A 21,739-nucleotide genomic window follows, 5' to 3' on the forward strand; every position below is an offset into this window, starting at 1 on the left:
GTATTATTATGAGACTTCGGATAACTGTTGCTAACAATAACAAGTAAATATTTATCATTGTAACTTCTACAATAGCAAAAATTGTTTTGAACAAAATTGATAATTAAAGAGTTCTGAATGTGTAAAGAGTTTCAGAGTTACAAAAGTCTTATCCATTTTAATTTGTTATTTGTATAAAAAACAAAAAAAAGTATATATATATAATTATGTATTTCAATATACGAGTATCGTATGTTATTTATTAAATTTTGACGTTAAAAGCATCCAATATTTTGTTTACAACGCTAATTAAGCTTTACCAAGTTCAATATAAATAGGATGTTATATTTATTTTTTAAGCGAGGTTTTGAAAGAATATTAATGTTTGAATGCTGGTAACGACGTATCCCAGGATTGCCTTTGGGCGAAATTCCATCTGCCAATGTTATAAATACAATAGAAAAGTTATACTGTTATTTATTATTTTTATTCTTATCATTTCACTGATCTATTCTTCAATATCTATCAATAATCTTTTCAATATGATAATTATTTCATTATGTTTTTGTATATTTTAACTTGTATTGCCAACGGTATTCAAACTGTAATTATATATTAATAAAATCGTGTTTACTTGTATAAAATAAGTAAGTAATCTCTTTCCAATATTAATATTTCATTTTATTTTTTAAATTAAACAAACAATCTTATTGATTTGATAAGCAAAATTATTCGGTATTAATTTATTGATCTCTGGGTTTATTTGGTTTGCGAAGGCCACTCAATTGACTACAAAACCCTACATAGTCTATCATGGTGCCGTCTTCTTTTTGGACTATCGGTGCTTCGTCTAAAGCGTAGTCTGCTTCTTTTGCGGTGAAGCGATCGCCCCAGGTCATGAGATCGTGTCGAATTCTGAAAAAAAATAACTAAAGTGTATAATGACAGGGCATGTTGACCCTATGTTTTTACTGGTGGTAGGACCTCTTGTGAGTCCGCGCGGGTGGGTACCACCGCCCCGCCTATTTCTGCCGTGAAGCAGCAATGCGTTTCGGTTTGAAGGGTGGGGTAGCCGTTGTGACAATACTGAGACCTTAGAACTTATATCTCAAGGTGTGTGGCGCATTTACGTTATAGATGTCTATGGGCTCCAGTAACCACTTAACACCAGGTGGGCTGTGAGCTCGTCCACACATCTAAGCAATAAAAAAAAAGCGTACAATGAGACACCATGTTGACCCTATATTACAAAATAAGTGACGGGGTTCGTATTTGTGGGCATCGGTAACAATGTAAAAGCAAGTGGACCGTGAATTCGTCCACCTATAAAAAAGCAATAAAACGGACTTGATGGTGTAATTAAATTTCAGTTGTTTTTTGCTGTTGGGGCTTGATTGTTTATGTAGAATATGTAATAGGACACGATATTTGGTTTCGTTATGAAGGCAGAAGAGCATAAGGCACATCAATGGATATTAGCAATTTCAAGGACACAGTCATGCCATGCGGTAGGCAGCGGCTTGGCTCTGCCCCAGGCATTGCTGAAGTCCATGGGCGACAGTAACTACTCACCATCAGGTGGGCGATATGCTCGTCTGCCTACAAGGGCAATAAAATAAAAGTCCTACTACTCTCAGCTCCCTTTAACTCTAGTTTTACTGGTGGTAAGGTATCCTTGAGCCCTCACGAGTACCATCATCGTGCGTATTTCTGCCGTAAAGCAGTAATGCGTTTCGGTTTGAAGGGAAAAGCAGCCGTTGTGCTGTAAAAACTGAGACTTAGTACTCATGTTTCAAAGTTGGTGGTGGTATTTACGTTGTGCATGTCTATGGACTCCGGTAACCGCTTAACCCATGTATACTCGTTGACCTATGTAAGCAATAAAATAAAAAGTTTAAATGAGAAAAATGAGAGGAAATATCTTATAAAGCTATATAAGTATTGTAGAAATTTGTTATAAAGTCGTGTGGTGCATGGCAGAAATAGGTCCTGAAAACGTACTACGGACAAGTGTTTTCAATATTAAAAGCCTAAAACACAAAGTTATCGAAAATTATACACAGAACAAAAAAATACACAAATAAGAATGACAAGAAAAGATCCGAATGACAAAACAACTAGAGATGGTTTCAAGTGAGACTTCGCAATTAGCGTGAAAGACGTGATTAATGATTCTGGAGCACTGAAAAGATGATGTAGGCTAGACATTTATTCATCGCGTCGAAGAATTATGACTTCAGAAAGTTCACAAATAGCCTTCTTTCGAGAGTTGAATATTATTTGCATTTGAAAGAGACGCAGGATAATTTGTATGGAATTGTCAAATGTCTGACTTTTAAATTACACGCTTCGGATTCTATTTTGTGTTTAATGGTATATTTGTAATGTATACAATACACAAAATCATATTTAAATTGTATATGTAAAGCTTGTGCTTCCTTTTTTTGAAAAGCCCAAATTACCTTAAACCATTTTTACGTACTATGTCCAATTAAAACAAACAAACATTAATTTTTCAATCGTTGGTTACAATTGCTATGATTTTTCATAATCCATAAACAGTTTCATAATTTAATTGTGCCCCAAAAACAACAGACTGAAAATGAAATAAATCCAAATTCTCGGACCTTGACCATTGATAAATCATTTTTTGCATCTAATTGTAATAATTTTATAGTCGAAATACGTGTTAAATAAAAAAGGTGTTCCAAAGCTAATCTAATTAGAAGCAATATCATTTAACAAAAAAACTTACTGCTACCGCACTCCGTTGAATCACATAGTCGCCTTTAACGACGTCTTCGGACAGACATATGGTTGTGCTATTTTAAGACACCATAACCAAAATAAATTAAAGACAAATTATGATCATAAAACCTCCTGTTCCGTTTGTTCCGACCGGTTCATATTATTCAAAGTATGAATTCTTATCAGCTGCGCTCAAGATAATAAAGGTAAATATACCCTTAAAATTGTACTAGTATTAATATGGGCAACGTACAAACCGGCTAACTCTGTAAGCATCCCTTAGTCTCGTACAGATTAGATAAGTTTCTCGAGTCTCGCCGTTTAGTAATTAGGAAGCGACATATTATAATTATTAAATCCTACTCACAGCAGCTCTTTGAAATTAGTTTTCCTCTAATTAATTATGGATTTCGATTTTTCCTTTCGATTTTTCCCATCTTTTAATACGTTTAATAAAATGTAACAAAAGAAGAGCATTGACTGAATGAAAAAAAAAACATCTTCCAGTAATTGAAGTCATTGAAAAAATCGAAAAATTTCAAATATCTTGAAATTGGATTTTTTTTAATACAACAACGAAATAGTTTTGTTTCGTATTATTGAGAAATAATAGGCATGCCAACAAAGTTTAATATGTTCTTTGTTTGAACATACTATTATTTTTAATTTGACAAGCAGTCGTTCTTTTTAGTGGGGCATTGACCCGAAATCCAGCGTGAACCTCTACGTACTTGCCTCATATGTATTGTTTTAAAAGCACAACAAAAAAGGTCGTTTATTTTTCGCCATTGAACAGAGCACATTGAATTTAGATCGAATCAGGGTGAAACCTTTAAAAATCAACACATGCTAGGAACTGGTAAATCAAAGCCAGACAAAAATAAGTTGTTAGAGTGTGCTGTGTGCAATTTATACGAATCGACTCAGCAACCACATAAAAACGTCGCTAATTACATATCGTAAGTAACATTACATACTCGGTCCGGTGGACCGAGTGGTAAACAGTCGACGTCGCCCTAAACACGTCATTACGGATTTTCCCAATCAATTAACGATGCTTTTTGGGCCTAAAGACCGGTAACCGTCCTCGCCGAGCCCGTCGCTTGAGACGAAGAGCTCGACGAGTAAGTTAAACCATAGACACACACAGCCCACTGAGCTTCTCGCCGGATCTTCTCAGTGCATCGCGTTTCCGATCCGGTGGTAGATTCTGCGAAGCACTGCTCTTGCTAAGGCTAGCGTTAGTAACATTGCCGGTTTGAGCCCCGTGAGCTCACCTACTAGCTCGATGAATCTTATATTATTTTCCTACCTGTTCTTAGGTAGGAAAAAAAGTAAATAACAAATGGGAAAATGAATGTATAAGCTTTAATTATATTAGTGAAATCCGAAGAATATCCCTTACCTAACAGTAAAGTTATTTTTGACTCCGGTATCGATAATTTTGAATATTTATTAGTAAATCGGCACTACCCTAAGATAAAAAATTAATCCGCACACTGACAGTGAAACTTCGATACCTCTCAACAAAAAATAAGGGCGGACCTTTGACCGTACGTAGGTTAGGGTAGTAGGTAAACAAAATAACAACCTTTTTTGATGAAGATACAGTAAGCTAGAAATAACTTGGGTCTAGCTGTCAATCAAGAAAGTAAATAGGTAAATAAGGTAAAAAGGTAAATAAGGTAATTCACTGGTGGTAGGACCTCTTGTGAGTCCGCACGGGTAGCTACCACCGCCCTGCCTATTTCTGCCGTGAAGCAGTAATACGTTTCGGTTTGAAGGGCGGGGCAGCCGTTGATTTGATTTGATTTGTAACTATATTGAGACCTTAGAACTTATATCTCAAGGTGGGTGGCGCATTTACGCTGTTGATATCTATGGGCTTCAGTAACCACTTAACACCAGGTGGGCTGTGAGCTAGTCCACCCATCTAAGCAATAAAAAAAAAGTTTTTTTTATGAGAGACAATGTCACAATATTAGATTGCAATATTTAAAAACAATTAAGTTTTCGGTTTCATTGTTAGGGAAAGTTCCGTCATTTTTATTATACGAACACGACTACTGACCACCGGATCGTAGACCATCCAATCCATACTCTCTGAAAGCACTTCGCTCATCCGCAGCTCATTTCCACAGGCACTATTATGTCCTTTTTTTTCCCGGAGCTTTGTGAGCGCTATGAAATGTCCTTCGTTAAACGAGATTTTAAAGTCTCTAGAAATCAAGAATCAATATGGTGATCGCTCATCAACAAATAGGCTGTATGCTCGGCCTTAAGGCAATAAACGTAAAATATAAGCGATTGACCCATAACATATTACAAGACCCAAGTTTCTGACTTTAAAAATTGCGTCGAAAAATCTGCGTTTATTTCCAAAAATAATAAATTTATAGGGAATATTATGAACCTTCACTGGTTTCTGGCTAGTAATATTGATGTGATTAGTCATTTGTTCTAGTTTAAAAAGTAAGATACTAAAAATGCGTCCTTAAGTTCTCTGTGACTGATGTGTGAGCGCTTGACGGATGGAGTTCTAAAACTCTACTGCCTATCTAAGTCAATAAAAAACATCAAAGAAGGCATTATTAATCTGCTCATACGATTAAAACTCGACGATGTGTGTTGAACTTCCCTAATCCTTTACGGATATTAAACAAGTTTCCTTATTTCCGCTGTTAGCTAATTAACAACGATGTATAATACCTAGGCTACAAAGATGTTCTGTTTTTTGTTCGTACTATTGAAACCAGCACATAAAATCTACACGTTAAATTATTATGAAATTTCATTATATTCATAATGTTCGGAACATCAATACTGAGAAGGGACTGCGAGCACTTTGAAATTTGTGCAGTTTTATTAATTTCTATTTCTACCCTATTTATCCTATTTAACTGTATGCCAGAACACAGTTGAGCCACTACCTACCGTTAACGACTTTTTTCAAAAATCATTCTAAGAAGATCATATTATAGTACTCTGAAAATACGGAGATGGAATAAGGAGCGATGAGTTTAATTTCTTTGATTGATTTGTTTGGATTCTTCCCCATTGGTAAAAGAAGATGATGAGATCATCTCAACCAAATTCCATAAAGCACTAATTATGGTATACACGAATCAAAACATAGAAACAATATACACGTACAAACAGAACGAAAGTCGCTCTGTTGCCCTAACTAAAGGATTCAAACGATCCGTGAGACTAGTATTATCGATAATCCGAAGAACCATCTTCTGAGTAGAGTCAAACGAAAATACTTGGCACTAGCTCAGAAACGGGAGCAGTCCTCCATGCCAAGCTGAGTGGAACTTTGGAGGAAATTATATCAGGCCAAAAATGTTGTTTCTATCTTATCTTCTATATATATAAAAATGAATTACTGTTCGTTAGTCTCTCTAAAACTCGAGAACGGCTGGACCGATTTGGCTAATTTTGGTCTTGATTTATTTGTGCAAGTCCAGAGAAGGTTTAACAGGTAGATAAATATGAAAATTCTCGGATTAAAAAAAAATCCCCCGTCGGACGGATTCGTTTTGTTTGTTTTATGTTTATTTTATACAAAAGTTTAGGTCTTTTATTTATCGATAAAGGCTCTACGAAGTCTGTCGGGTCAGATATTTGCTGATAAATATAAGCCTATAAAAATTTCAACATGTAGTTTCGTATTATTCAAAACGGAATAGACCGTTGTGATTTCCGAAAAGGACAACAGCCCCAAGGCGAGGCTTCTCACAATCGAGATAAGATAAACAGTACGCAATGCTTATAATGTAAACACAAGATTTTGGGTCAGTCCATAAGTGTAAAGAGATGTGTTTGTGTTTATATTGTTTGTGGGGTACTTATGAACTATATATCTATATTTGAGAATGGATGGCCTGGTGTAAATGATATTTAAAGAATGGAAGATGCCCAGATATCAAAATGCAACCATCAATACTCAAAAGCGGCTTCTAATATTGTGTAATTTGTGGCCTTTCAGGAAGATACTACTATGTTTCCTACATAAATTACGAAGCAGTCATAAATTACGGCTTGAGTTTACAGAGAATAGTTGTGCCATATATGAGTATGTACCTCTTACCTCAAGGTGGTGAAATGGATATTATGATATTTTTTTCTTTTTTTTATTGCTCAGGTAGTTGGACGAGCTCACGGCCCAACTGGTATTAAGTGGTTACCGGAGCCCATAGACATTTACAAGGTAAATGCCGCCACCTACTTTGAGATATGAGTTCTAAGGTCTCAGTTTTTACAGTACAACGGCCACGACCTCACCATTCAAATTGAAACGCATTGCTGCTTCACGGCAGAAATAGGCAGGATGGTGGTACCTGCTCATGCGGTCTCACAACACGTCCTACCACCAGTAACTACGCAAATTATAATTTTACGAGTTTCATTTTTGTTACACTATGTTATTCCTTCACCGTGGAAGACATCTGTGAACATTTGTTAAGTACGTATTTCATTATCAAAATTAGTACCTGCCTGCGGGATTCGAACACTGGTGCATCGCAAGGTACGAATACACCGAACGTCTTAACCTTTAGGCCACGATGACTTCAACTGTCTGCTACGATTACTTTTTAGATCATATTAGCACTAGCAGACTTAGCTGGTACAAGCGCTAATGAACGACGTCGTTACTTAGAGTAAATACAGGTAGCCCTCCCATAACACTGCAGATACGTGTCTACAAAGTTCCGTGTTGTGCAAAACCGTCTCATATAAGGCTAGAAGCCGAGAGAGTAATTTTTTTGAATGAAACATCTCAACTATGCCTTTATGTATTATTTTGCCGATTATACATATAAAATAAGCAGTAAAATTTTGGTTATTCCCATATATTGTGTGTTTATAATGCATAAAGTAATTTTTTAAATATATTTTTAACATAAATCTCGTTACCGTGTTGTAGAAGAACCGTGTTATGAGAGGGTTTTTGAAAAAAAAAATTGTCTTACAGTGGTACCGTGTTGTAAAATACCGTGTAATAAGTAAGTTGCCTGTAAAGAAAAACTAACGATGCTATATGTAAAAATATCATAAAAGACGTTCTGATAGAATTTTACCTTTCTTCTGAAATGAGTCCTGTATTATTTGGATCCCACCGTGACAAAGCAGCTACAAGCGTCTCTTCGGAATCGAGTTCTAAAGTTTTGTATCCAAGTAGATTAACAAAACCATCGAAGTCCAAGGGGCTTGGTGCCTGCACATCGGAAAGGATATTAAGATATTATTTATATAAAACTCTTAGACGATAAATTAGAGATACGTTATGCGACTAGCTGACCCGGCAAACTTCGTAGTGCCTCAATCGATAAATAAAAGACCTAAACTTTTGTATAAAATAAACTTAAAACAAACTAAAAGAAATTGGTCCGATGGAGGACACATCAAAGCAAAAACAAAATTGTTATTTTTATTTAATTCCGAGCAATTTAATATTTATCTATCTTTTAAACCTTCTCTGGACTTCCACAAATAATTCAAGACCAACATTAGCCAAATCGGTTCAGTCGTTCTCGAATTTTAGCGTGACTAACGAACAGCAATTCATTTTTATATATAGAAAGATTAAATGTTACATACTAATATGTAGATGCGAGAACAAAAAAAAAAACAATTATATCCTTATAGGTTAATTCGATCCAATTAGATACAAACAAGGGGTTGCTTCCTTTATTCAAAACATATTTCAAAATATGTAGAACAAAAAATGAAGCCATCGCGGGAAGGCTAGCAGATGCTAAACATTTATATTATTTTGTACAGGTATGGATGGATGAAAGGATAGCTTACGGCAGAAAGCTCATGTGGCATAATGAAAAGTAAATTTAATATTAAGAAACAGTCGCTTGCGCATGACGACGCGTCGCGACACCATACACACTACTACTTATAGCCTATACATATTATTATGTATATTTATATATACTATAATAAACGCATGCCATGGTATGCATCGACACGCCGGCCATCGGTTTTACGTAGGGAAATCGGTTTTACCTACTGCAAGAATATTAGTTGAATACACTTATATTCTTGTAGTAGGTCGTATCTAGAAATTCGATTCACTTGGTCCTAAAAAAAGAAGGAGTTTTCCTTTGTTTAATTGCAGTGGACGCTCATAATTATTTGTGCATATCATAAGAGTATTGCGCTTTGAATTAAGTTTTCGTCCATTTATGATGAATACTAAAAAATCACTTCGTTGGTCACTCTTATCAATAAAATTTAATGACTCTGAAAGCAAACTAATCTTTGTCCAAAAATATGATTTTAAATATAAACAGATGTGTTATAAAGTTAAATTTTAGAACTCCTCAAAAGCTGTTGCCAAAAATATTTACCTGATTTAATACATACATGCAAGGAGCCAATCTAAATTTATAAAGGACATAAAGCTTAGCTCAGTTAAAAAATTAATTTGCGACCCCGCTACAGCGCCGAGTTCCAAGCTACATGAAATATTGAATAAAAAAAAAACGCGCTCAGAAGTCGTAAATTAGCGCCAACTTTTGATTTTGTTACCGCGAGAAAGGTTAACTACATAAATGTTAACAGGGCTCAGTTCTCAGTGAACCCTCGTTAAAATAAATTGGATTGTGTTATCTGATGTGTAACAGCTAATTTTAATATGGAATTTAAATATTTTGCCAAACAGAGCGTAACGGCTCGGCAATTATTTTTCACCGGAAAGGGTTGATCTGTATGGGAATTTATCTTATTTTCATTCTTTGATTCCTAATTCGAATAAGGATTATACAGTAGGTTTTTAAGATGTATCGACATGCAAATCGGGGTATTGTACATGCCGTTTTATGTACACGAGATTTGGAATGGGTTTTACCGTATTTTTTACCAAACCTGTTAATGCTTGGAACATTTGCATAAATAACAAAAAGAGGCTTAATTCATCGTAGTTCTTACAACCGATATATTTTTAGTACATAAAGTACCAGTTTTCTTTGGCACTTTGTGTACTAAAAATAATGAGTGAATGTACTTTTTCACAGTAGAGCACGTTCCAAGCAGTTTTAATATCCATAAGCTCTTCCGAACACTCTACATTCGACTATTAGGTCCTTAATAAGAGCGATCCCTGGCAGCGTCAAAGGATCACGGATCAGCTCTATTCCAAAGTTCTTCGCTTATGTGGAATTAAATGAAAAGTTCCCCTCAGTTGACTTGCAAGTATCACTGCAAGTTGTAGTAGGTACTTATTGTTTTTCGATGTAATGGAAATAAGTTTTGCTTGTTCGGTATATTCGTAATAAAATTTCGGTTTTTGGTCATTCAAAAGGTAATGTTTTACTTTCGGGTATATGATGGCCAGAAATTTAATTGCTGATGGGGTATCTTGTGAGTAAGCACGGGTAGGCACCACCACTCTATTTCTGCCGTGAATCAGTAATGCGTTTGTGTTTGAAGTGAGCTGTTGTACTGTAAAAACCGAGACCTTAGAACGAATGCTTTGTTGTTGATGTTGTAAGCAAGAAAAAAACGTAATCATATTTTGGATGCAAAAAAGAATATCACTATAATTGACGATTGCGATAGTATTGGAACGAAGTTTCTTATGGGACGATGCGGAGGGGTACCCTAACCGGAAAAAAACGTCCGTAACGTAAGATTTTTATTAGTAATGCACACAGTGTACGACTTAACTATGTAATAACGTACAAAAAATAACATATGTTTTATCATTCATTGATCACGATCTCGGAGCGTTCGTTTGCGCAATACACTAACTCTTATGCAAACAACCGTGAATGAAGTGTACCACAATAAGTTCGCACGTTACCGAATGACCGTGGGTTGTTGCGAAATCTCCAGTTTTATTTTCTTTATACCTCGAATAGAACTTAAAATTAATATTTTTATAATAAGGAACTTCGTTCCGGTGTCCCACGACACCACACATTTTTTATATATTTATAACGTCATTGTCGGTATTATATTCGTTCACATCTAGGGGCTGTGATTAAAAATTAAATTAGCACCAACTATAAAATAGAGCACGAAGTTCAACTATGAAACTAAAGCGGGTCCACAACTAATTCGAACCGTTTTCACATACGATAGTCAATACATATCGATGCCAGCTGGCTAATTGAGTATGCATTGAGAATTTATGTGCAAGATGTGTATATTAGCATCGCAGTGTTTGTGCAGATTCTGGTCTAGGGGTTTCGTGTGCATGAAATATTTATTTAAACGAGAGCTTGGTAATGTTGTGTTCAAATTGTATCAGCTGTTTTTATATATATTCATTAGTCATATTAAGTTAATTATTATTCTAAAGGATCACCAGATGTGATTTTTGCCATTTCATTTAAATCATTTTTTTTTTAAATATTTTTTCCGATTTTTTTCCATTTAAATTGCTCTTATTATAGAAAAACATATTTAAAACTAAAGAAAAATTGTGTAATTGAATTTTTTCATGCTATTGAAATTTCCTATTAAGTTTTTTTTATGTAAATTTAATGATATTTAAAATAAACAATATGGATTTGCAATCTATTTTTTAGATAAGAGCCTTAGTTCCAAATACATATAAAAAAACACACACACACAAACTTTAGCACATTGGCACGTCATTTCGCGGTAATTTTTTGTCTTTGAATAATTTAATTTGAAGTCACAAAATAAAATTGTATAAGTGCTATAAGATACGCTCTAGTCCAATATATTTTCTTAAGCGAAATTAAAACAAAAACTCTCACCTCAGCTAACATGTTGCGAATAGCCTGGTCATCTATCTTGTCTCCAAGACTAACCAGGGTTCCGCGTAGGTCGTTGTAATCAATACACCCGTCTCCATTTAAATCGAACAGCAAAAATGCCTATGAAAAAAATTATCTTACAAAACAACAATAATTCCAATTTTTTTAAATAAAAAATAAATTAAATTGTATAATGTATTATAATATAAAGTAAGTATATGTGTGTATGTTATATATATGTATGTGTGTGTGTGTGTGTGTATTTGTATGTATATATATTGTTTTGTATCTTGTAATATGTAGGTGACGGCGTTAACGATATTTATGTTATATAGCACGTGCAATAGGAGTGACTCACACAAGCCAGGTGCGCCGGCCGTGTCGTTCCACTCGTAAACAACAGCTGCAACAGAAGTGACTCATAAGCCAGCTGCGCCGGCTAGTATAAAAAGGAGGAACGTGCCTTGAAATGAACATTCGTTGGACTGCGTTTGCCTGGTGCACTTACTATATCGTTGTTACGTTGTGTGATTCAGTGACTGTTGTACTACTGGTTAAAGTTGGACAAGTGTTAAAGTGAATTGTTAAGATAACATATTGTTGATTAAATCAGGAATCAAAAAAGTGACATCGTTTTACTTGGTGTTCAACAAGATAATATCTACCCTCAAGCTTACATCAGAAGTGAGATCAGGACTCTACTCTCACTGGCGTGACGTGTTTGAACATGTTCGAAGTACAGCAAAAAAAACATGATGCAGATCAGAATACTAGTAGTGGTACGCCACAAGAGCGTGAATGCAGCATACGTAAGTCGTGTAATAACGTCTCTGTTACCTCGATGGAAGATCTGAGCCACGAAGAAATCGTCACATCTTACGTTCTGGCTCATGTTGCCCAGTTTGACTGTCGACTTCATCACATGGCATTTACTAACGGAAATACAACACGTAACCTATTGCAAGAAATTAAGGCAAGTGCAAATCTCAAGTGAAACTTCGATCGCAATAATGGATCTGTCATGACGAGTGGGTAGTTCCGACACGAATCGTTTTTAAGCCAATGACTACTGCTAGAGTTACATGGCACTAGTACAGTAAACCAGGACATGAGACTGTGAATTGTCGCTGAAATTTTAGAATCTACTCGATTCAATACCAATAACACTACACGTTCGATGACTTCGGGCTCCAGCAAGCAAGCAAACAAGAAAGCAAGCAAGTTTCCGTGGGGAAGAAAAATTGACACATCTGAAGTCGTCGTGACCTGTAAGATAAGACGTCCGGTGCGTTCGTGTCTGGCGATGCGGCGGTGTTCGGGTTCCGCTGGCGGATGCAGGTTTTTCCGGTGAAGTGCGTGCTTGTGCGTGCTTGACATGTTTTCGCGGTTGGCTTCCTCAGTGTGGGAGTAACATCGTGTAAGAGAGGTGGAACCCGTAAAATTGTAGTTTGCGTGGTGGCTGGTAAGATTTGTTGCGGTAAGAAGTTTGCATGGTGGTAAAATGTCTTGTGAGTCTGCACAGGTAGCCGGAGGTGAGACTTCCGCGGTCGCGGCCCACCCAGTCCGCGAGAACCGGGCAGATCGCCTCGACGGTACGGAGGCTGGCCGACGGGTCCGCCAAACGACGAGACCACGCCTCCAGCACGGACTGCCGATATTGGAGCCCCCGCGCTCCGGCTGCACTTGCGCTAGGGCGCGCCGCCTCGTAGGAGACTGTGAGCAAAACCTGAACAACCTCCTCATCCGTGGGCGCCCGGCTCTCGCCTGCAAGTCAGCTGTTACGTGTGCGGTGATGCGAGTCATGTAGCTTCTGGGTGTTCCATGCGCTACAAGAAGAAAAACGACACTGCTCCAGGTGCTGTGGCAGGTGCAACCAGAGACGTCAACGTGTGTTCCAGAGCTTCAGTGTGTTACAGATAAGTGGTTTTGGCTTCCCCTTTATGTTCCATTCAGGGTCAGAATGTAGTCTTATAAAACAAAGTCATAGTAATTTATTCAATGGTAAGCGGTTTCATGAACAAGTCACTCTTTGATCTGAAAGTAACTTAGACCAATCATGATGGCAAGAGCACTTAGGGGATATTCAACTCGCCCTTAATAGTGCACGTTGTCGAGTAACAGGGTTTACTCCAATAGAATAGACGTTTGCCGTTCAGGGTAGTTCACTTGAAATATCTTAAAGTTTCAACAGAGTGATAATCCCTCTAGATTAGATCTTGATTTAGCACGGTCGAAGACCGGCGAAAACATAAAAAAAATAGGGCACAAACAGAAGCTTGGTTTAGTCGAGGCAAAGCTAAAGTCAAACTCTTTTCCGCTGGGGATTTTGTTTTCGTAAGTTGACCGAAAATGTAAAGGTCCCTTCAACATTACTGCAGTTTTGGAAAACGATAGGTATAAATTGAGACATGTAAATAGTTCTAATAGAGTGTACAAATTTCCCCATGAAAACTTACGTGAAATACCTCGAGGCCCGTCAGGCCTACTAGAAATTTCTGAAAATTATAGTGACGATGACGTGACGGCGTACACAGATGGGTTAATTAATCTTGTTCATGAAACTGATCTTAATGATGACGACTCTATCACTGACAATAGAAGCGACATTTTTGTCCGCAAATAGCGATACAGCAAACATAGTCTGTAGGTAGTGATACAATGTCTGTAAGCTCAGGCACCTCAGGTGCAGGTGTTGGAAATGTAGAAAACGATGGTCGGTCTCGCACTATTTCTGAAGAAATTCCGTATAAATGTTCTGGTTTAAGAAATGTTTTAACAAACGCTACCGTACATGCAGATTAAAAAAAAAAAAAAAAAAGAGAAAATTGTATGTGGCTAGAGAGATGTTAATCCGGACTAGCAAAAAAAAAAAAAAGAAAAAAAAAAAAAAAAAAGAAAGTGTGAAGTCATTGAAGGGTCTGTCCGGTCCAATGGCTTGGCTATAGGGATTTTCATCCAGATTAGCCACAACAATTAGCTACAGGGATTGCGATTCGGTCTAGCATTATCCGGTCCAGTTCGAAAAACTGAAGGGATAACAATTCCGGTCTAAGTTAAAAGGGACATACTTACATACCTGAAGAGTTTTAAATGAACTGTCCCAGGTATGTAAGCAGTCTGAAGGTTATTTATAGCCAGTGTAGGATTTTCTGAAGAATTATGCGAACCGAACCGTACTAGATTGTTAATATCATAGACCACGTTTTAAGTTGCATCCGTTTCACAGACATACCATAAGAATGCGCGCACGAGGACGAGCGCACGTCAGTATGGCCGTGACGGCGTTAACGATATTTATGTTATATAGCACGTGCAATAGGAGTGACTCACACAAGCCAGGTGCGCCGGCCGTGTCGTTCCACTCGTAAACAACAGCTGCAACAGAAGTGACTCATAAGCCAGCTGCGCCGGCTAGTATAAAAAGGAGGAACGTGCCTTGAAATGAACATTCGTTGGACTGCGTTTGCCTGGTGCACTTACTATATCGTTGTTACGTTGTGTGATTCAGTGACTGTTGTACTACTGGTTAAAGTTGGACAAGTGTTAAAGTGAATTGTTAAGATAACATATTGTTGATTAAATCAGGAATCAAAAAAGTGACATCGTTTTACTCGGTGTTCAACAAGATAATATCTACCCTCAAGCTTACATAGGTATATATTATTATATGTAATGTTCACTGTATGCACTAGGTTTGTGTTCTTAATTCTTCTTTCCTTTTGCGGGCCTACTGGAAGAGATTTCAGCATGAAATAAGTAGTGCCCTTGTACTCTGTATCCTTATTGACGTTTCTTTTCTAACAGCTGTGTGTACAAAATATATTAAATAAATAAATAAATAAATAAATTGAACAACAAAAATGCCTATGAAAAAAATAATCTTACAAAACAACAATAATTCCAATATGTAAATATAACAAAATTAAAAAGACAAAACGACTGATAGGAAAAATAAGTCAATGATTTAGCGTGTTCTTAACATTTTTATTTTTAATGATTTTTTTGTTTCCTTTGTAGACGGGAGAGCATACGATCCACCTGATGATGAGTGGTTATGAACTTCAGCAATACGAAGGGATAAGCAAAGCCGCTGCCTGCCTTGTCATTATGATCGAGTTCATATTCAAATTATAAATAGAAAAGAAGTACTGAAACTTATTGGTTCAGTCCAATTGAACGAAATAAAATTTGATACTATAGTATCAAATTTCTTATAAGATTATTATTAATTTGTAATTTAAAATTCAGATTACAACGAAATATAAATGAATTACTGGTTTTCGACGTATTAGACGAGATCGTTACTGTGAAAGTACAAAAAACGAACTGTCGTAAATTCAACAGTTGACTAAACATATCTCTTTTTATTCCGTATGTAAGGAAAAAGACAGTTCTTTTTTTATGATTCCACATACTCGCAGGCACAGAGAACTAAAACACACACACAGAGTGACATTGAAAAATAGAGGCCGTTAATTTTCAACTTAATTTAAAATGCCTTATGCCAGTATCATAATGAAATATCAAGATAGTTTTATGGTTGTTTAGGGGAGAAATAAGGATTGTCGTACCTACCGTTTCGGACTCACAATATGCCCTATAGACAACAAATAGAAAAATATTGCAGGAACTATGATACATAAATGTATTTAATTTAACCAGAGACCAAAAATAATATTGAAATAATTTAAATCCAAAATTTAAATCCACTTTCCAATCTTTCTATAACTTTCTAATAAAATTCAAATCTTTTTTATCCAAACATTCTTATAAAACTATCGAAATAACCCTCAACGTTATAAATTTAAAGCCTCTAAAATTCTATGTTCCCTCAAATAAAATGAATTCTCAAACCTCTTTTAGTTCAAAGAGTTTATTCTCGTCTATCTCGGCTAAGACGTTGGAAGGTATGGATAGTGCTTCACGAGCTCTGGAAGCCGATCGAGATCTGGCCTGCACCGGCAAATCCAGACCGCTATCCGATAATATGGAACTGCAAATAAAATTTTTAGTATTCAGTAAATTGCTAAATCTCCATTGCTTTCTATTTAATGTTTAATGTTCATACTAAATTTAATACTGTACGAAATATTATTTAACAAGTGTATTTGTTAAGTCGTTTCGCGTGTATATTTATCCAGTAGCAATATCATGCCGAAGGTAAATAGAACGGGAATGACGTATGTTGTGAAATAAGGACGACAATTGTACTTGTATTGACAATTTTACAACTAAACCACCATCAAAGTGTAACGCATGAATGTTTCGTTACAGAAATAGGCAGAGTGGTGGTAAACACCCGTTTGTGTTTACAATACGCCCTGGCAATAGTGCATACACAATTTTAAATTTTTTGCAGCTTTTTTTTAAATATTTTTTTATTGCTTATATGGGTGGACGACTTCACAGCCCACCTGGTGTTAAGTGGTTACTGGAGCCCATAGACATCCACAACGTAAATGCACCACCCACCTTGATATATAAGTTCTAAGGTCTCAAGTATAGTTACAACGGCTGCCCCACCCTTCAAACCGAAACGCAATACTGCTTCACGGCAGAAATAGGCAGGGCGGTGGTACCCACCCGCGGAGACTCACAAGAGGTCCTACCACCAGTATTTTATTTGAATAACACAATTTTATTCTTTCATCGTAACGATCTTTCAAGAAGATTGTAAAATTAGTATAAACTTTTATTTATTAGTACGTGCTTACGGTGTTTGAAGACCAATGTGGTCGTATAGCTACTTAGGGTGCCTTATCGTTCAGATCAGGATGAGTTTTTAATAAAGCACGAGAAATAAAGATTGGAATTCGAAGGAGAAGTAACGAAAGAAGGGAGCTACAAAGATGTACTAAGGATATTAATAATACGACAGGGTGATGGGAATGGGACAGTAGTGCCTTTTTAACCGAATTTCATGTCAATGAGAACTTTTTACAGTGCAACAACACCGTGGCTTCATTCCAGCGCAGGATAAGAAGTGATGATGTCTAGAAAACTTTTAATGCAATGAAATCTGCTTTAGTAATAGGCGGTGTGAAGGTAAAGAAGAGATCGGAATTAAAAGAAAATTATTAGAGGCCAGTTAGTGCCGTTTTCAAATTTTAACAATTAACAAAACACCTTTATCATTTATGACCAGGAAAACTGTACTAAGGTGAAAGCGTCGAAAATTGAAAAATAATAATAATAAAATTTCTACGACCTGAAATTAAATTGTTACGGACCGGCTAAGCGACTTTTGATCTTTTACAAATTTGTTCTCCATCGTCCTATAAATAAAAGAATCGATTTAAAATTTCACAGCCAGCGTTACTGATAGAAGAAAATGAAATTTACTTCCCGCCTCCGATATTGTCTTTTGATCATGCCAAACTAAGTTTACGTAAAAAATTTTCAAACGACACTTGATTCGGCAGCTTCCCGATAAATAAAACTGTCATAAAAACGTGGCTTCAGTTTACTACAGTAATGATTTTTTATAACGCCTTTTCAATTATTTATCTATCTATATCTATATATATATAAAAATGAATTGCTGTTCGTTAGTTTCGCTAAAACTCCAGAACGGCTTGACCGATTTGGTTAATTTTGGTCATGAATTATTTTTGGAAGTCCAGAGAAGGTTTAAAAGGTAGATAAATATGAAAATTCTCGGAATTAAATGAAATTGTTTTTCCTTCGATGTGTCCCCTGTCGTATGGATTCCTTTTGTTTGTTTTAAGTTTATTTTATACAAAACTAGGTCTTTTATAAATCGATTGAGGCACTACGAAGTCTGCCGGGTCAGCTAGTTTCCCAATAAAAACTTTTATGATGTCGGAACAGCCCCTGTCGGAAATTAAAATTACGAACAAAATAATGGAATTAGCATATGGACGATAATCATAGCTACACGAACAGTTTCTAATAAAAAATCCCCGAGTCGTCATTAGTGGGTTCCTGAACGCATAACCATTTACAGGGTGCCATTATGTTAGTACAGAAATATAATTTTATATGCCTCTTTACTAGACGCTCATTATTTATTTGGAAGTACTATTTTAATCGGATTGTTGATTTAGTGGTTGGGCCTCTGACTACTGTACCACGTGGCCCAGATTCGGTAAAGGATTGTAGTCTTGGGTTAAGATTTTAAGATATTGTACATGCGGGATTTGGACAAACTTATTCTCGTTAAAACAAATCTAGCTTTTGGCTATTCGATTTGAACGTTGATGATTGTGTTGGATACATTAATATTTTTGACGTGACAACGTCTTATAATTCAATGGAGTCGGCTGCACGCACGAAAAAACATGACTCATTGAGGCGTTCCATTTAAGGCTTGAAGTGCAAGCGAGAGCGCGCGACGAGCGATAAAGAGGCACAATCGGCCTCCGCGCTCGGCAGCGTTCGACATCTGTCTCTCTCCGACTTGAGTAAGCGATGGGTGAACGATCCGCGTGGACAGCTGCTATACAATAATACATAAATTGTTTTCATCAAGCATGAAGTTCAGTAAAAAGTTAATGTGGTGTCAATTGTCCATACAAAATATCTATCAAACAAATAAAATTAAATTTTCTTTTGAAAAATGAAACCATTCCATCAGTATTTTCTGATGATGTTGTCACGTTCAACTATCGTCAGTAAGCCGACTTTACAGACAACCGATTTTTTTTTTTTATTGCTTACGGTGGACGAGCTTACAGCCCACCTGATGTTAAGTGGTTACTGGAGCCCACAGATATATAGAACGTAAATGCACCACCCATCTTGAGATATAAGTTCTAAGGTCTCAGTATAGTTACAACGGTCACCCCACCCTTCAAACCGAAACGCATGGTTCACGGCAGAAATAGGCAGGGTGATGGTACCTACCCGTGCGGACTCACAAGAGGTCCTACCACCAGTATTGGATATTATACACTAAAAGGGGCGATAAATTAGTTTAACCATATTAAACATGTGGTAGAGTTATTATAGGTCTGATGGTAAACGATTATCGGAGTGTAGATATTACAGATTCAGCATCGTCACCATCCTTAGATATGTATTACTATCATGCGTTATCATCTCTTGTCTATCCTTTTTATGTAATTACAAGCAGAAAATTCGATATCGTGCAGACCCTTGGGTAGGTTTTAATTGAATAATTACAAATTCTGTAATGAAATTACAATTCCTAGGCGATTTAATTGACGATTTAGGATTTAGGGATAGATAGATGGTGTGACATCTTATGCAAGAATCAAATCTTCCAATGCTATATAACGATCACGACCACTATGTCAAGAGTAAAACGAGTGAGAATAAGAAAACTTAAAATTTTACAGATTTTCATAGCTGAATATTGTGTACTTGCTTTAAGTGTGACGTTATTTATCTAAAACAGTTATGTTAAAAATTCAATTATTACTTGAATGTGAAAAATGTGAATAACCATCTGTTTTTTAATTCGTAAGACCAGTGAACGAAATCTCCCCCAGCTTAAGCTAAGAGGTTACCGTTGTCCATGTACATCAAATACATCAATGCCATTGCTCACCTTGAAAAATGAAGTCTAAGTAACGAATTGACTAGTACATTTAATGACAGTTTCACCCTTCAAACAAGTGTCACGACCCAGTCTTAATGTTTGCCTTTATCGACTTCAACATCATATCTTACATACATACATAGGGGTACCGGCAGCTACGTTGTGATGTTGTGACTATCGAGTAATAGAATAAGAGTGTTCATAACTCACTCCGAGGTAGACACTGATTGGAGTAGATTTTCTTTGAATTTCTTTATTTCGTCCCGAGCGGGATCCGTTTCGGGGCGGCTGCGACGACGTTCTCCTTTAGCCTTCGCCTGAAAACAAATTGAGGTTTTCAGATATCGCAATAAATACCATACAAAAAAAACTCTGATTATACCTTTTTGTTGATTTTTTTAAGGGATTTTATGACCTGGTAACTAAGACCTTTTAGTCATGTCTTATTTTAATTTACATTCTTATTTGTTACCTTTTTTGTTGATACGTCATTGTCCATTTTGAACGTGAATATTGAAATATTTGAAAGGTGACGCGCTTTATCTCCGGTAGTTCGTATTGCGACTGACCACCGTAGTGCATGGATTAAAACTGCACATTCGTAATGTCAACTTACGTTTTCCGTCAAGAATAATTATTTATTTCGGACGGATGCTCGGAGATCGCGAGATTAGTCGACATTTAGTTTAAGTAATTAATCTTTGGGCCGAAACCGTTCTAAGATTTCCAGGTCAGTGGATTGTCGGTGCCGCGTTTACACATTTCCAGTCGCTTGACTATGAAAAGCGGCTGCTCCTGAGTGTTGCGGCTTATGTTTTGAATACAGTAAGACGGTTCAGGAAATTTGTCTCAGTATGAATTTCGGGAGCAAGGATTTCGCTTCATATTTGTTTAACGGTTGGTATTTCGTTTATTATTATTTAGCAGTTCTGACATTTGTGGGATAGGGCTTTTAATTTTGCATAGCATTAACTAATCGTGATAGTTGTTTCCTGTATTTGTTATTATGAAACATGTGTGGCACTCGGGGACTGCCGCGGTAAAGCTATTACATAACATTTTTATCAACTTATGCAATTATAATTAGACAATAATAATTGAATATTATAATAATAATAATAATAACCGTCTTCCCAGGCGTGGCAGTGTTTAATACATGATAATAATAATAATATAGCCTTTTATTCAGATCTCTTAGTACAATGAATTTTTAAACTTATGTAAAATCTAGCATTAAAAACTAAAACTTAATAGATATGAATAAATTTAAACTAATATTTGTTGTTTGGTTATCTTTCCTAGATCTGTTTGCCAGTCGGCAAAGGCCTCCTCCAACCTTTTCCATTCCTTTCTTTCTTGAGCCACTCTGTTCCATGTGACTCCTGCCACTTGTCTAACGTCATCGTCCCACCTTTTCTGTGGTCGGCCTCTTTTTCTTTTGCCTTCCCTTGGGTACCACCATGTCACCCTTTTGCTCCATTTGTCGTGTCCTCTTACCAGGTGACCAGCCCATCGCCATTTGAGTCTTTTGATTTTGCTTATTATATCGGTAGTTTTTGTTTTGATTCTAATTACGGTTTTTTTTACTCTGTCGGACTTTTTAATGTTTAGCATACTCCTTTCCATTGCATACTGGCAAGTTGCTAGTTTGTTTGAGGTGACCTGATTTAAGGACCATGACTGACACCCGTATGTAAGGACAGGTAGTACGCAGGTGTTAAAAAGTTTGCTTTTTAGGTTTATA

General features: G+C 36.4%; 2 protein-coding genes across 2 annotated transcripts in view; one reads left to right on the forward strand and one right to left on the reverse strand.

Moving 5' to 3' along the window:
* Sol1 (CUB domain-containing protein Sol1) overlaps positions 1–21,739 on the forward strand; it is a 320,961-nt gene that overhangs the window by 154,231 nt on the left and 144,991 nt on the right. The window lies entirely within an intron of this gene.
* LOC114246515 (myosin regulatory light chain, smooth muscle) lies at positions 636–20,494 on the reverse strand. The gene is made up of 6 exons (XM_089728118.1): positions 20,468–20,494; positions 20,206–20,312; positions 16,326–16,464; positions 11,472–11,591; positions 7,812–7,948; positions 636–894 (listed from the first exon to the last, which is right to left on the reverse strand). Exons 1-6 carry the CDS (start codon positions 20,492–20,494, stop codon positions 723–725), a joined length of 702 nt encoding a protein of 233 aa, XP_089584244.1. The 3' UTR covers positions 636–722.

The sequence above is a fragment of the Bombyx mandarina genome, chromosome 06, assembly GCF_030267445.1.
Source record: "Bombyx mandarina strain Sakado chromosome 06, ASM3026744v2".
NCBI lineage: Eukaryota > Metazoa > Arthropoda > Insecta > Lepidoptera > Bombycidae > Bombyx > Bombyx mandarina.

Excerpts from the sequence above, each read along its gene's own strand:
- LOC114246515 (XM_089728118.1), bottom strand. The coding sequence starts at position 20,494 with ATGGACAATGACGTATCAACAAAAAAG. Across the intron at positions 20,313-20,467 it reads ATGACGTATCAACAAAAAAG|GCGAAGGCTAAAGGAGAACG; the intron begins GTAACAAATAAG and ends ATTTGTTTTCAG. Across the intron at positions 7,949-11,471 it reads TTCGCAACATGTTAGCTGAG|GCACCAAGCCCCTTGGACTT; the intron begins GTGAGAGTTTTT and ends TCCGATGTGCAG.